Consider the following 15,726-nt stretch of genomic DNA (forward strand, 5'->3'; position numbering starts at 1 on the left):
ATTATCGAAACTACCCTTCACACATATATAATCTCTCTCTCCGCACTCGCTGAAACTCGAGTTTGCTGTTCGCGTCGTGACGGAAGGGGGATCTAAAGAGCTCAGCAGTAGCTACGCTTTTGTAAGGAGGTCCGAGGTACGTTTTCTGTTTGGTTGCCGAGAAAATTTAATTCGCGCCCAAATGAGCATTGATTATTTATTTCTTTTTTTTTTTTTTCAACTTCTGGTGGATCACATCGGAAATTCTGACATACTTTAGAAATCTGTACTCAAATTATTGTTTTGGGATCGAAAATTCAGTAATTTTATTCGATTTTAACGGTAAAGATTTGATTTTTAAGTATACAAAGTAAAGAGATCTGGTGGGATGCAAACCCTTTTTCCCTTTCTTTTGAATTATGTGAATTTTTTTTTTCATTTATTTACTTATATTTCTGCAATTGATCATTTCTGGAGTTTTTGTTGTTGATATTGTTTCATGTGGTCAGCTAGGAGGCCATGGCGGGGCCGGGCAGTTCGATGCTGTATTCCATCCTTCTGTTTACTGTGATTCTATCACTTCAACAGATGTACAGAGGGAAGTTAGCATCAACGGAGTTGTTTACCATTCTTGGGGGTTTCATTAGTTCTCTCCTATTTCTTGCGCTGCTCACCGTAAGTTCTAAACCTCATCGTTTCAAAGAGATTGTATGATTTGTTCTCTTATATGTCAAGTTTATACAGTTATACTTATCGGCGTTGGTTTCTGCTATTGCAGTTCATTGGCAATTTCCAAGAAACAAGTGGTGTAAGGACTGGCTGGGGTGCGGGTGAGTGTCTGTTAATTTCTTTTTTATTTATTTAATTCTTTGAGAGTCGGTGTGAACTGGAATCTTCTGAAATTCTATACATGTCAAGGAAGATTCATGCTTGCAGTTTGTTGGATTTGACAACATATCTAAGGGTGTTGAAACACATTGAATTTTTAACGTAAATGAGCCACCGGGGACACACAGAACTTTGTGCACAACCTAGGTTTCTGCATCTTGGTAACCTATTTGTCAACTCTCATAATGGCTTGCTCCATGACATCTCTAGGTTTCCAAGCCTCTAGGATTAGTACTTGACAATATAAAACCTGAAAGAACAAGAACAAGAACAAGAAATACACTCTTATCTCTTTTCTTTTCTCTCGCTACTACTTGAGTGGCATACAACTTGTTGTTTTGCTTCAATTCAAAACTAGTGCAGTAGTCCCTTTATGTAGACATAATTAAGGTCATCTTCAATAAGGAATACTCATCCTAATTGGAATTTAGTTATGAATCCTTCTCCAATTGAGAAACCAAGACCAATTAGGAAAACCACTCCAATTGGAAAAACAAGTTAATTTTCTAACACTATAAATCCTAATACACTTAGGACAACTCATCATAGGCTTGATAACCGAACAGTTATTACATATTTCTTTGAAGTTTGTAGGACGAAGGAAAAAGAAAAAGGATTTTCTAGTGTTTGGGAAAATTAGAAACAAAATTACAGCGATAATGCAACTCTTTTATTCTAGTAACCTATTATACCAATTTTCTAGTGTTTGGCTTTCGTTGTGAGGAAGGAAAAAGGAGATGGATGAAACATAAAGCTGCATGAAAGTTTCTTGCAAGACTCAAAATGTTTCATGTTGAAGTTTTGTAAATGATTTTTGTTGTAAGGCTCATAAATAATCTGACCTCGCTTCAGTTGGTTGTGCAAGCGTAGCACATATGAGTATAAAAGTTTTCAAACTCAATCGTTGCGTTATTTCTATTTAATTTATTTGTAGTAGCTTCTGAGAAGTGTATCTGTGCGTGAATCTCAGTGCTCGAGTTTCTAATCAGAATGTATTCACCAAAATTATTTATTTTTCCTGTTTGCAGTCATTATAGCAGAAGTAATTGCTCTTATTGCTGCTGGCACTGTGCATCGAGTTTGCATCACAACTTGGTAAGTGCATGTAATCAAGTATTCTGTGAAAAATATTCGTGCGTCTTGTACTCCTGATCCTGAGTGCATTTTCAAAAAAAGAAAATAGGAAGAGGGGGGATTTGAATTCAAAATATTTGACACAGAAGCCAACATGCCATATGATTGACTGTTCAGCTTTTTTGAGTGTCTAGACTCTTGGACATGCCGTTAAGTTGTCTTGGAGATGTATATTGACGACAATGCTAACGATCCAATTTGACCATGCAGTTTCTTGTTTTCCGCTTGCTTACTCTATGAGGTCAACAAGCTTTCAGGGATAATGCTAACCAAAAGTGAATCTAAAACGAAAAGGTACTGAGCGGAATTCTACGGTTTAGGATATGATGGTCTGCTGTTCTGGAATTTTGTTGTTTACTTTCCTAATGAGGTATAATTTAGAGAGAGAGCAAAAAGGAGTATCATTTTAATATGTTTCAGATATTTTTCAACCTTACAAACCCGAAAGATGTTATCTGTTGCTTGGCTGCTTGTTACAGGATCATCCACCTACCATCACTTCCTTGCTTAGTTACTTATCTGCTTTATGCCTCTTCTGTCTGCATGTTGTCAACAAAAAAATTTCAGACAAGCATGTGTTTTTCACTTTTCAGTAGCGATGGTTTAATCATCTCACAGTTGTGCAATTTTGCAACTGTGTGAAACCCTAAGACCATCTAGTTTCTCAACAACAGACAGCAAACGCTGCATGAAAGTTCACCAATACTTTGACGTGTGCATGCTCGGTACAAACTGCTTCAATTTCATGCACTTCCAGACTTGACGAAAGACACTAAATGCCTCCTCAGTCTCTTGGAGTAAAACCTTTAGAATTCGTATCGTTTGAGGCCCTATGGACGTTCTTGAACTTGTTAGCCTTACAAAAAGCGTCGATCAAGGCATTGTACACAACCACATTAGCCCTGATTCCATTCCTTCCGTCTTCAAGAATGCATCAACAGCATTTTCACCCTCCCTGCCTTGCAAAGAACATCAACCACGATACCATAAGTTACCATATCAGGATTACAACCCACATCAATCATTTCTCTAAACACCTCCCCTCACCTTAGGCGAGTTCGGATCCCTCCCCCATCCGTTAATCAATATACTGAAATGCATATATGCCCATGAGTACTCTGCATCCAACATCTCCATCTCCGTCCACAAATATTTCATCCATGTGAAGGAGAGTCGGAACGTAGTAGCTCCACATATTGAAAACAGGCAATCGACTGTATATTCTAAAACTCTCTGTCCATTCCCACCGTCTTCAGTAGCTTGGTGAGGTCATAGGACTTGAAGCTTTTGCCATAACATAAACCCAGATCCAGCGGAGTTGTGCCGTCCCGGAATACACACAGCAGTTTCGGTAGTCACTTTAACAGAAAAATCCTTGCTCCTTCTCTACTATATATGGAAGCAATCCGAAACGGAATTGTTTTCTTTTGCCATCAATTTTCCAGAAAGATGATAATCTCACTCAAATTTTGTTTCAAACTTTCAACATCCATTGCAGTGAACACAATTAGGGTTCTACAAGTTGTGTTTTGAATTGGAAAATATATTATTTGTTGGTTTTCAAGAGTCTGTAGACCTTGAGATCATGAACCACACCAATAACTGAACCAGCTGCAGCAGATAGAGCAACTGCAAGGACGAAAAGACTCAGGATTTGGAGGCAAATCCATCTCATGCTCCACTCTGCTATCTTCTTTTGAGCAATGTACATCTCCGCAGGGAAGTAAACTGTGAGTGGCCAATACCCTAGAGCCCCGAGAAATCCAACCACATCGTTAAAGAACGGGAGAATCATGGAGATCACTGTGGTTAGAATCACAAAAAAGGTCATCCACACCAATTTGGAGAGGCTAAGGTTGTAGGAACCAAAACCCGGGATTGGTATTTTGATGTCTTTTGTGATGAACTGGCTGTTTGGGAAACTTTTTGCTGCTGTTTTTTCGACTAATGCGAAAATGGGTTGGGCGAAAACTTGGTATGCACCAACAAGGTGGATCACAATGGCGGCATTGGCTATGTCGATGAGCCAAAATGGGTTAGATAAGCCTTTGTCAGTGAGGAGGTTTCCGGGAGCTATGCCTCCGAAAGCAGCGTGGCCCGTGCAGCCACATAGAATGTAGAAAATGGATGTCACTGCCAAACTAAATCGAGTGGCCTTCTTCATTGTCTTCATTTCAAGTGGTGGGGATTTAACTGTGTCCCGTTACATATATATGGTTGGATTAATTACACGAAATCATCACGAAAAGTTTAAACATTGATAATTTAATTTGAAGAAGATATAAACCTGAATTTCAATGAGGATGATTGAGTAAGAGTGTGTTACCACGTGCATGGAAGGTCCTCCACATCTTCTGGGCAGGAGTCACTACCCCAATACTCATTCCAGTCATACTTCCTTGATTTTTCGATTTCTGGTATATCCACAAAAAACAAGACTGAACTAAATTTACAAGAACCATTTTAATCCTCAAAACCAAGTTCAAATTTTAAGGCATTGTTTGACATTCGAGTCTCGTGTCGACCTAGAGTTTACGGTAAATCACCTTTGAATTTGATATCAAGCAGGGAGAATAAATGGAGGCGATTTTAATGTATTAATCTCAACTATTGATATCAAATTTAAAAGTGAGTGACCATGCATTTCTTGGTCACCTGGTGACGGCGAGAACATTTCTCCATTCAACATAGCAGTAATAGAGAAAACTATGTGTACCAGCGACTTTAGCAACTCCAGGGGCTAGTCCAATTCCTGAGTAAGTGAAGGACATGACTGCAGCAACAGTGGAGAGCCAAGACAACTTATCAAAGTTTGGAATTTGAGACAATGTAATTTCTGAGATTCCAAATGCTAGCAGATAGGGATAGTAGCTGGTATGACATGGATCTTTTCCACCACTATTGTGGAAGCAATTAGACCTCTTTATTGCCCTGTTTAATCAACACGAAACTCATTAACCCAGAAAATATTATGTGATAAAAAATTATCAATTTCTTAATTGAGTTTAGACACTCGAGAATTACACCAGGCTTATAGAGGCTGTTACAGTATAGCCAATAGTAGCTCCAAAAAGGGTCAATTGCTGAATAAAGCCACACATTTTGACCCCAAGTTTACCTGAGAAATTCAAATTAACACAAACAAAATGGGGATAAAGACCTTTGGAGAAAAGGAGGAAAAGAAAATCACTTGTTTCATATGTCCAAAACAATCAAAGTATTACGCAAAATTCACCAAGGTGGGATCGAACAGCATCCGAGTAGGTGCAGTTTCTCTTCCCAGTGACGGGATCCCGATAGCAGGAAACGAGAAGTGGCGATGGAGAGCATGACCATCACAACAGGACCAGCAATCCATCCTAGCTGAGCCATGGCCCAAGATCCAACCACAGCAGTGATTATGTATGAACATGCAGTCCAAATAGTTCCTTGTACCACAAACAACGCAAAATTAAAATGACTAACAATACGAGTATACTACTAGTAATTAAACATTTTCTTATTTTGATTAGATTAATTACATTTGTAGATCCATATATGTATAACCATATAAGCAATACTAGTATACTACTAGTAATCTAACAGTACTCTGTACTGTCGTACAAAACCAAACAACTTCGTCACATCGCAGTACGCATTCAGTTAAATGCCAAAACCATGTAGCAATGACCAATGGCAGTTCAGTAAATGATGCCTTTTTAACTAATCCAACGCAATCGCTTTAAAACCGAAAGATGCAACGTACTTTTGCTTCTTAAAAATACACGTTGCACGAATAGAAGCATGAGAAGTTGCACTGTTATGCAGTAGCTGCTTATGTTGTAAGAGGTTGGAGCTCAGGTGTGGAGGACATGTACTGCCTGCAACATCTGACCGCACTGCTGCAACGGCTAAAATTCATGAATTTCACTTCCTCAGCTCGTCCTGACCAATCGGACTGAAAGTTCACTTCGCCTCCAGATCCCCCACTTTTTGGATATAGACTAATCTGTTACTTTTCAAGCAGCTCTCACATTTGAACCTAGAATTACCATCCCCCATTCTACTTGAAACACTTCTTCTTGAACCATCAACATTTCGCTTATACAACGAAGACGAGTTTGAACTCTCTAACGGTTTCAGCTTATAGGCTCCATAAGCTTCATGCCTATGTGCCACAAAATTAAAGGCAACCCTAAATAGTCTTCCTTGGAACTAAAGGCAACCGGAGATTATCATGAAAAATCTGCATATTTCCTTTATTTCCATTATGACCTCAAAATTAAAGCGCAAACATGACACTGATCATATCTGTCATTCCAAGTCCCTTTAGACACCAAATTAGCAATCAACAAAGGATTCAGATCAAGATGTTAATGTTTGTATTTGTATATATTCATTGTGTACGAGTGAGAAAGAATATGAACATTCCTCAGTGATTTACAGAGGCTGAAGCATTCAACCATTCTGAGAAATACAAAACACAGTAACACAAGATAAAGGAGAGCTAAACCTGATTGGGAACCGACATAGCTGGCCAAAACCATCTGAGCCCTAGCTACTACAGACCCTCTAGAGATGCAAAATAGTTTTCCCCGGCCATGAGCAGTGAGTACTTGAGGAATTTGTTAGAGTCAAACTCCTAGTCCTCTACTCATTTGTTAGAAGTTCCCATCTTGATCTTTCACTTGGCAAGAACCTAGAAAACCCAAAAGAAGTTTTACGTGACTCATTACCAAGTGGCATTGGTCTGTCTGGTAATTTGGGAATATCAATATCACCCTCCAACATCTTGAGGGCCTCAGAAATTGTAGGCCGAAAAGCGACCATAACATGAGCACAAAGAAGTCCAACAAGAGCAAACCTCTCCATCACACCCTTTGGTCCACCCTCCCTTATTGCCTCATCAAAAATTTCATCCACATTCCCTGATTTCAGAACCATCCATGCCCAATCTGAGATCAAAATGAACGAAGAACTTGGATCAGAATTTGGTGAGTCCAGTACTTTCCTTCCACTCATGATTTCAAGAATCACAATGCCGAAGCTATAGACATCACTCTTCTCCGTCAGCTGTCCATAGAGGGCATATTCTGGTGCCAAATAGCCACGCGTGCCAGCAACCCTTGTGGTGACCTGAGATTGTCCCTCCGAACTTTGTTTTGCCAATCCAAAGTCCGCAACTTTCGCCTTCATTTCCGAATCCAAGAGTATGTTTGCGGCTTTTATGTCTCTGTGATAAATGGCAGGCTTGATCCCATAATGCAAGTAAGCAAGGCCTTTTGCCACATCTAGGATTATGTTCTTTCGTTGAGGCCAATTTAATCTCTCCTTGCTGCTCAATTGATCACTGAGATTCCCATTCGGCATAAGATCATAAACCAAGAACCTTCTTTTGCCTTTCAAATCATCACTTGTTACACAACAGCCTCGAAGTGAAAGAAGATGCCGGTGCCTTATTTTACTTATGATTTCAACCTCATTCAAAAAATCTTCATCTCCTTTCGAGTCCAAATCAACAACATGCTTCACCGCAACAAAACTCCCATCAGAAAGTGTTCCCTTGTACACAACCCCATATCCACCTTGCCCAATCATGTTCTTTTGAGCAAATCCACCAGTGGCTCTTTCAAGCTCGGATACGGCAAACCATTTTGCTCCTAAATTGGGCAGATAGTTTGCTCTGAAAGTAGTCACATAATCCTCATGAAGTGCATTTTGCTTCTCCTTCTTATCCCATCTCTTGTACAGAACTATAATCCCAACGGAAACCAAAACACCAATGACAGCACCCGACACCCCAAAACCCCATATCATCAAACTCTTCCCGCTCATCTCATTCATCTCCTTTTCGCGTGCGGAGCCATAAAGAGGCAACCCGAGAATGCAAGTAGCCGTTCCGCGATCACTCGGCCCCAACTGGTTAACAATCCCAGCAGCATACAACACAGTGAAGGCAAAGCATTTCTTGCCATTTGGGTCGAGACCATGCAACTGCTCATTCACCAACTTGCCGGCCTCAACACAAGATTGACATTCTGTCAGTCCCTCTAAGTCTCCTTTGCAGGCGGTGTTCAGGGGGGTCAGTAGCCCGACCCTCGCTATCCAGTCCTGGACTGTTATTATCCCGGCACAATGAGAAGGGCTGCCCACAAACTGTGTTGAGTTAAAGCACATGGGGACTCGAGATGCAAGCGCGAGGGATTCAAGTTTGGTCTGCAGATGCAAGAGGCAGGAGGATAAGGAGTTTGAGTTGGGGAGTTGGAAGAGTGAGGTTTCTCTGAGGTGTTGGGCAAGGCCTATGCCTAGGAAGCTTAGGAGGGTTTGGCAGCAGGATTTTCCGAGGGGGTCTATGCACACTGAATGGTCCCACGGTAGAGTGTCAACGTAGCTGAAATCTATGGGACATGAAGAGGAGGAGGAGGAGGAGGAGGAGGTGGAGGTGGAGGTGGAGGTGGTGGAGATTATGAATAGGAGGAAGACTAGGGAATATGGGAAGGCGTTACTCATCTTCATTTCCTGTGATTTCCGATACTTGTGGTGTTGGGACAGTTGGATGTTTAATAACGGATTAAGTCAATTTACACCCGAGTTCGAATGTTATTCCGAGTAATTTAGAACAGATTAACGTGTCGTCGGTGAAACGAATAGAGTTTTTGGGGGTTTGCGTAACGCGTGGTCAAGAATGGTAGGCGATGGGTCAATGTGCAGACCAAACTCCTCATTTTATGTGGACTAGTATTAGTCGATAACTCGACATGTTTTTCGTATGTAGAAAGCTACTAGAAAATTTTCCTAGCAAGTTGTAGCGGATCGAAAATTCAACTTTAAATTATTTTGTAAACACAAACACACACATATTCAAACATAAAGAAATTAAAATGGAGACTGCAGAGCGAGAGTAATGTCTAAATTTATACAATTTATACAAAGAACATTGTCAAATGTCTTGCTATTTACATACAAAAATGGTCAGCCTGCTATTTCCCATTGATAAATATCCTAGTTTTTCATTGGCACTGCCACTTGCAGATAAAACATTTCAAAAGATGAGATTGTTTATAGACACAAAAAAATGGGGAATTGATGTTATGATGGGCTATTTAGACGCATAAAATATGAAGGAACATTGTTCTTGTTTGTACAATGGATGAGAATATTGTTCAGTACAGTACCAAATGTTTATTCTCGGAGCAGCAGCTGTAGACAAGTTTGTGTCATTGGAAGAAAAAAAAAAAAAAAAAGGGAATGTTAAGAGATATGGAATAAGTTTTGTACATGAATGGATTTACACTGCTGAAAAAATAAGAATACACTGCTAGAATAAGAACAAATTTACAAAATAATTTGCTTATTTTGGTAAGAGATTAACAAATCAGGTATAATTTATGAGAGTAAATGTAAGAGCGGATAAAACACTTTAAATAACTATAAGTTTTATAGAAAAGCTTTTCAATCCAACATCATCCAAAACTATGAAATAACAGAATCTATACCAAGATAAAAAATAAATAAAAAATCATATAAACCACCTAGGTATAAAGAAATAAAAAGTAGATCAAAATTAAGGATCGACTTGAGCTTGGAGTTAACAAAATGGTTTTGAGAGTAGTAAATGTTCTGTTGGATTTGAGTTCCTTGTAATGAGATACCTACTCTGCACAAACAGTACAATGGCAAAAATGGTAGCCTATTTAAAAAATGAAACCAAATTAAATAAAGAGAAGGACGCTAAGATGAACGAAATTGAAACCCCAGACAACAAATTGATAGCTAGGAAGAAAGGAAAAAACGTGCATGAATAAAATTTTCAATTTCTAACTGCCCCTAATTTATAATTAAACTAAGCAAATAAACAGTGAGCACAATACAATCTTAACAATAAGAACTGTCAAATAGCATCATATATTTATGAATTACTTTGCACAGAAATTTCAAAAATAGATAACTAACTTGTAATTTAGAAAGTTTGTCCTCCACTTGCTTATTGATTAAGAATCGAACTTTGGAAGAGAATTTCATGAGCTGCAAAGCACAGTGAAACAAAGAAAATCAAACAAACACAAAAGGAGAATTCCATAGTTAGTTATTCGTTGATTATTCGAACTGATTGTGTTTTTACAGGGTTGACTATAATGATATAATTATTTTCATATTTTGTTAGATAACTCAATGTGTGTGTGTATATATTCATAGAGCTATATTGTACTGGTTGTGTTCTTGTAATTTCTATTTTCCCTTTAAAATTTCAAATCCAAAACCACCCATGCTTAAGTCAAGTTAATTCCCGTAAAAAAAATTATATAAAATTTTCTGACACCCATGTAAAACTTTAGCATGCATGGTTCTTTTAATTCCAACACAGAAATATCGGAATTTCCGACAACATACCAATACGAAATCAACTTAAACCGTAAAATCTGAAATTCCAATCCCAAAAACAAACTATAATTTCAAAAACCACAAACACGCAAAACCAAATTAAATCTGCAAACACAGAGTGATAAACAAAAATTTTATTAATCTCTTATATCTCACAAAAAAAGAGAGGATATGCATGACCACTTCAGCTCTTAAAACTAAAAGGAAATATCAAGATTTGTTACCCAAATCCACCAATTTGAATCAAATCTCTGCAGCCCTGCTTGAAATCCGTCTGAAATCACCTCGATGAACACAAAACTTATACATGCAGAACATTTTAGATTAAGTTGTGAGAATGAGTGATCATGAAATTAAAGAAACAACCAAATTCCAAGCGAAGTATTAATTGTTAAATGTACAACATCAACAACAAAACTAAATTTTTACAAATGCAACCCAAAGTTAACACTAATAAAAAAAGCATGAATCAAATGCATAAACAAAAGAAGATGTTAAAACATGAGAAAAATTACATGGAAAAGAAAACAATGTTAAATATCTTAGGTGTTCCATTTACAATTATTCTCTATTTCTGTATATTTAAAATACCAATCATTGATTTGGTAGAAACCAACACACAAATTAAACCCTATAAATTATGCAATCATAGTATGAGTAAGTAGGGATCGTTCTATTCCAGAGATTAGAATGGCTGCTAACCAACACAAATTGTATAAAAAAAAGATGTTAAACATGAGAAAAATTACATGGAAAAGAAAACAATGTTAAATATCTTAGGTGTTCCATTTACAATTATTCTCTATTTCTATATATTTAAAATACCAATCATTGAAGTGGTGTAAACTAACACACAAATTAAACCCTATAAATTATGCAATCATAGTATGAGTAAGTAGGGATCGTTTTATTCCGAGGATTAGAAGGGCGGCTGCTAACCAACACAAATTAAACTTATAAAATTGAAAACTAAGTCAAACTAACAACAAAACAGTGACTGAGGGGATTTCGGACGAATTTAATTTAAACAAAAGTAAAAGGCAGCAAGTAAATTAAGTTGTGAATGAAATATGGATGAAAGGATAGTTCAAGGATTCTTCTCCACACATGAATCATATGCATACAAATCGATTTCTAGTTATTCTTCCTATAAACCATGAATGACAATGCCCCAAATTAACTGTGAACAATACTAATTAACTCTCAGATTTTCCTAAGTTCATTGAATTGGACTCAACGATGCAACCAAATTATTGTTCTCAAGTTCCCTAACTATGAAAAGCATGATAGAGATACATCTCAAAGATCATTAAGTTATGTGAAAATCATAAGCTTTGACAAAGCATTCGTAACTATGAAAAGCATGATACTCCTGCCAAGAATTTACTTAACTCAATAATGGCTAGTGACTTTTACTACTTACAAATATAAGTTCATAAAGATTAGGTGAAAATCCCTTATATTCTAGCATCAAATCCTTGCATGCAAACTAAGTATGCATTCTTAATAAACATACAAGAATAAGTTTTAGTCATGATAAAACACTAAAAGGGAAGTCACTAGCCGCACAAAATCAAGAGGATGAGTTGGTCACAAACTCTCCTCATCGTGACATAACTGCAACCACGATGGGTGGAGTAGTTATGGTTTTATGCGATCAAAACTGCTACATGGTCACTCTTCTCGAACACTAGTTCATTAAATACAATCCCTATCAATTGTAGAGCCTCACAAGCCCTAGAGAAGAGAAGAACACATCCTTCATCCTAACCATTTTTCTGCAGTAAACTCATTACTGCAAACCCTAGTATTGATAGCTTTTTGATTGCTTGCTTCTAGTTCATTATGGCAAACTCTACAAGTAATTTTAAGACATGGAAGCAGCAAATTGAGATGCATCTTGGCATGTTGGAATTCATCATTGCATTCTCTCAAATTCAGCCACCTGAATTAACAGACACAAGTCCAACTTCTGAGAGAGACATTTTTGCTATGTGCGAAAGGGCTAATCAGATGTTATTGCTGATCATGCAAAATTCAATGGAAGAACACATCAGGGGTGGCATTCAAAGGTGTGACTTAGCAAAGCAGTACATGGCCAAGATTGAAGAAAAATATAAAAGATCTGATAAGGTTGAGACTGACAGACTTGATCGATGGCAAGTTTGGTAGTGTAGGGAGTGTCCAAAGGATCTGCTTAAGCTTGTCAACCTGTCTAACAAGCTTAATGCAATGGATGTAGCTATTGTAGACCACTTCCTTGTTCATTTGGCTTTGTACTCTCTGCCAAATGAATATGAACAAATCAAAGTGAGTTACAATACTAAAAAAGAGACATGGGATATCAATGAGTTGATTTCCATTTGCTGTCAAGAGGAAGAGAGAATGAAGAAAAGCAATAATGAAGTTGTGAATCTAGTGCAATATGGAAAAGGAAAGGCCAAAGCTTTTGAACCAACCAAAACTACCACTTTCAAAATAATCAAAGCTGCATTAACCAAGTCAGGTTCTTCTTATCTTGGCACCAAGAAACATGCTCCATTACTACCATAGCTGTCAAAACTAATCTTGCCTCCACTAGCACTGGTCTTAGAATTGACAAAGTTGATATTAAAAGTGTTATCATTGTGGTTCCACTGAGCATTTGAGAAAGAAGTGTGCTGCTTTTAAAGCTTGGCTTATTAAGAAAGGGATTTCAAAACCTGAAGGACCAAAGTAAAGAGCATTACAATGTCCAAGTTGGAAATGGAAAAAAAGTCAATGTTGAGTCAGTTGGTCAAGTCATGTTAAAACTCTTTTCTAGTTATGTTTTAGTGTTAAATAATATCCTTTATGTACCTTCCATAAGAAGGAACTTACTTTTAGCTTCAACGTTTGCAAGGGATGGTTTTTCTTTCATTGGTGATGACAATTGTATTCGTTTTTTCCTTTAAAATAAGTATGAAAATTTGCTTGGTTATGCATCATTCAATGGAGATCTCTGGCAGTTACAATGTTCTTATTTTCATGAATGTCTCAATGTGGAAACCTTAGCTCCTAAGAGATTGGTCACTAATAATGATTCTTCCATGTTATGATATCAAAGATTAGGACACATCTCAAAGAAAACGATGCTGAGATTAATGAAAATGGGACTATTGCAGCACTTAAATTTTGAAGGGAAAACCACTACATCTATTAAAAAGACTAGTTCCACTAGAAGTCAAGGTCTATTAGAAGTCATTTACACAGATGCTTGTGGTCCATTTCCAACAAGGATAATTTGTGGGAACTGTACCTTTGTTCTCTTCATAGATGACTACTCTAGGTAAACTTATTTGTATTTAATCTCTGAAAAATCTCAAGTGCTAAATTATTTTAAAATTTATAAATTAGAAGTGGAAAAACAACTTGGGAAACAAATTAAAGTAGTAAGATCAGATAAGGGAGGTGAATATTTTGGAAGGTATCCAAAAATGGGACAACAAAAGGGGACCCTTTGCTTTGTTGTAGCAAGAAGGGAACATAGCACAATTTACAACACCAGGAACACCATCTCAAAATGGTGTTGTTAAAAAAAGAAACCGCACCTTTAAAGACATGGTTAGAAGCATGCTTTCACAATCACAACTTCCAGAATTCTTGTGGGGTGAAGCAAACTGCAAAATATATTCTCAATAAGATGCCAAGCAAAGCAGTCACTTCCATACCCTTTGAAATATGGATAGGAAGAAGGCCAAGTCTTGCACATTTGCACAGTTGGGGATGCATATGTGAAGCATGGTTATATAATTCAATGGATAGAAAGTTGGATCTTAGAACTACAAGTTGTTATTTGTAGGCTATCCTGAAAAATCCAAGGGTTTTAGATTTTAGTGTCCACTCCCAAGACCAACAATGCAAAATTTGTGGAGGATTATAGTTTATTTCATTCTCACTCAAAGAAAAGCTATGCATTTGAAGAAATGAAGCGATCTGGTAACAATGGCACAACAAATTTGTCCTTGTCAACAACCATTCTCTCTAAAATTTCATTTATTTAGCAATCTCAAGAAGTGCTTAGAACACTGATCAACCAATGCCATCACAGAACACTACACTTATCCCAATTATTGAAGGTTCTACATCACAGCAGCATACTCCAAACCAAAAAGTTGCAGGCTCATCCATGTACCTTCCACCATCGAATTGAGGAAAATCATAGAAAACAAGAAAACCTGCACTATCAAGTGATTATGTGACTTATCTTAATGAAGTGGAGTAAGATTTTGGTGATGATGATGACCACACAACCTTTACTAAAGCTATGAATAGTTCACATGCCTCATTATGGTATGTTGTAATGGAAGAAGAATTGAATTCAATGGCACAAAATGCAGTTTGGAGTTTGATTGAAGGAGCCAATGACATGAAACCAATTGGGAATAAATGGGTTTTTAAGACCAAAAAAAGATTCCAAGGGCAATATTGAAAGGCACAAAGCTCGATTAGTAGCCAAGGGATTTACACAGAAGGAAGACTTAGATTACACAAAAAAACCTTTTCACCAGTCTCAACCAAGGATTCTTTTAGGATAATCATTGCCCTTACAACTTATTTTAACCTTGAGCTGCATCAGATGGATGTTAAGGCTGCCTTCTTGAATTGTAGTCTTGATGAAACAATTTACATGAAACAACCACAAGGATTCATTGAAAGAGGGAATGAAGGTTTTGTATGCAAGATTAACAAGTCTATATATGGGCTTAAACAAGCTTTTAGCAATGGTACAATAAGTTTGATCAAGTGGTAACTTCATTTGGTTTCAGTGAAAACAAAATTGACAATTGTATTTATCAGAAGTCAGCAAGATCAGGGTTTATTTTTATGGTATTGTACGTTGATGACATACTCTTAGCAAGTTATAGTGTTCAACTTTTTGCTGAAACCAAGAGCATGCTTTCAAATAGTTTTGACATGAAGGATTTAGGTGAGGTAGACTTCGTTTTAGGGACTGAAATTGTGAGAGATCGATCCAGAGGCACTATTGTTCCTTCAAAGGACTACATTGACAAGATACTCAAAAGGTTTAACATGCTCAATTGTGGTAGTGGAGATGTCCCTATAGCTAAGCGAGACAAACTTTCTTTAGCTCAGTGTCCAGTGACGGACTTCGAAGTGGAAGCCATGAAGAACAAACCTTATGCTTCACTTGTAAGCAGTATAATGTATGCACATGTATGCAATAGGCCAGACTTGGTTTTTGCATTATGTACTTGGAAGGTTTCAATCGAATCTTGGTGTAGCACATTGGAATGCAGGAAAAAAAGTGTTGAGATGCTTGAAGAAAACTCAAGCATATGTGCTAGGGTTCATCATGTGAAGAGTTACACTAATGCTGATTTG

At 37.4% G+C, this 15,726-nt stretch overlaps 3 protein-coding genes across 4 annotated transcripts; 1 reads left to right on the forward strand and 2 right to left on the reverse strand.

Moving 5' to 3' along the window:
• The first annotated feature begins 3 nt into the window (after positions 1-3).
• On the forward strand, positions 4-2,499 carry LOC137743726 (uncharacterized). Of its 2 annotated transcripts, none has more exons than XM_068483674.1 (5): positions 4-136; positions 489-654; positions 758-809; positions 1,896-1,962; positions 2,212-2,499. In XM_068483674.1, the coding sequence occupies exons 2-5, from the start codon at positions 499-501 to the stop codon at positions 2,300-2,302; spliced, it is 366 nt and encodes a 121-aa protein (XP_068339775.1). In that variant the 5' UTR covers positions 4-136; positions 489-498; the 3' UTR covers positions 2,303-2,499. The 2 variants fall into 2 exon arrangements, with proteins under 2 accessions (XP_068339775.1, XP_068339782.1); XM_068483681.1 differs by having other exon boundaries at positions 36-136; positions 493-654.
• A 134-nt stretch (positions 2,500-2,633) lies between these two features.
• LOC137725823 (amino acid permease 3-like) lies at positions 2,634-5,373 on the reverse strand. Its single transcript, XM_068464621.1, has 4 exons — positions 5,253-5,373; positions 5,026-5,119; positions 4,657-4,932; positions 2,634-4,205 (listed from the first exon to the last, which is right to left on the reverse strand). The coding sequence occupies exons 1-4, from the start codon at positions 5,371-5,373 to the stop codon at positions 3,548-3,550; spliced, it is 1,149 nt and encodes a 382-aa protein (XP_068320722.1). The 3' UTR covers positions 2,634-3,547.
• A 98-nt stretch (positions 5,374-5,471) lies between these two features.
• LOC137743715 (probable receptor-like protein kinase At1g11050) lies at positions 5,472-8,518 on the reverse strand. Its single transcript, XM_068483664.1, has one exon. It carries the CDS (start codon positions 8,494-8,496, stop codon positions 6,631-6,633), a length of 1,866 nt encoding a protein of 621 aa, XP_068339765.1. The 5' UTR covers positions 8,497-8,518; the 3' UTR covers positions 5,472-6,630.
• Positions 8,519-15,726: the final 7,208 nt, after the last annotated feature.

The sequence above is a fragment of the Pyrus communis genome, chromosome 1 (genome assembly GCF_963583255.1).
Source record: "Pyrus communis chromosome 1, drPyrComm1.1, whole genome shotgun sequence".
Lineage (NCBI taxonomy): Eukaryota > Viridiplantae > Streptophyta > Magnoliopsida > Rosales > Rosaceae > Pyrus > Pyrus communis.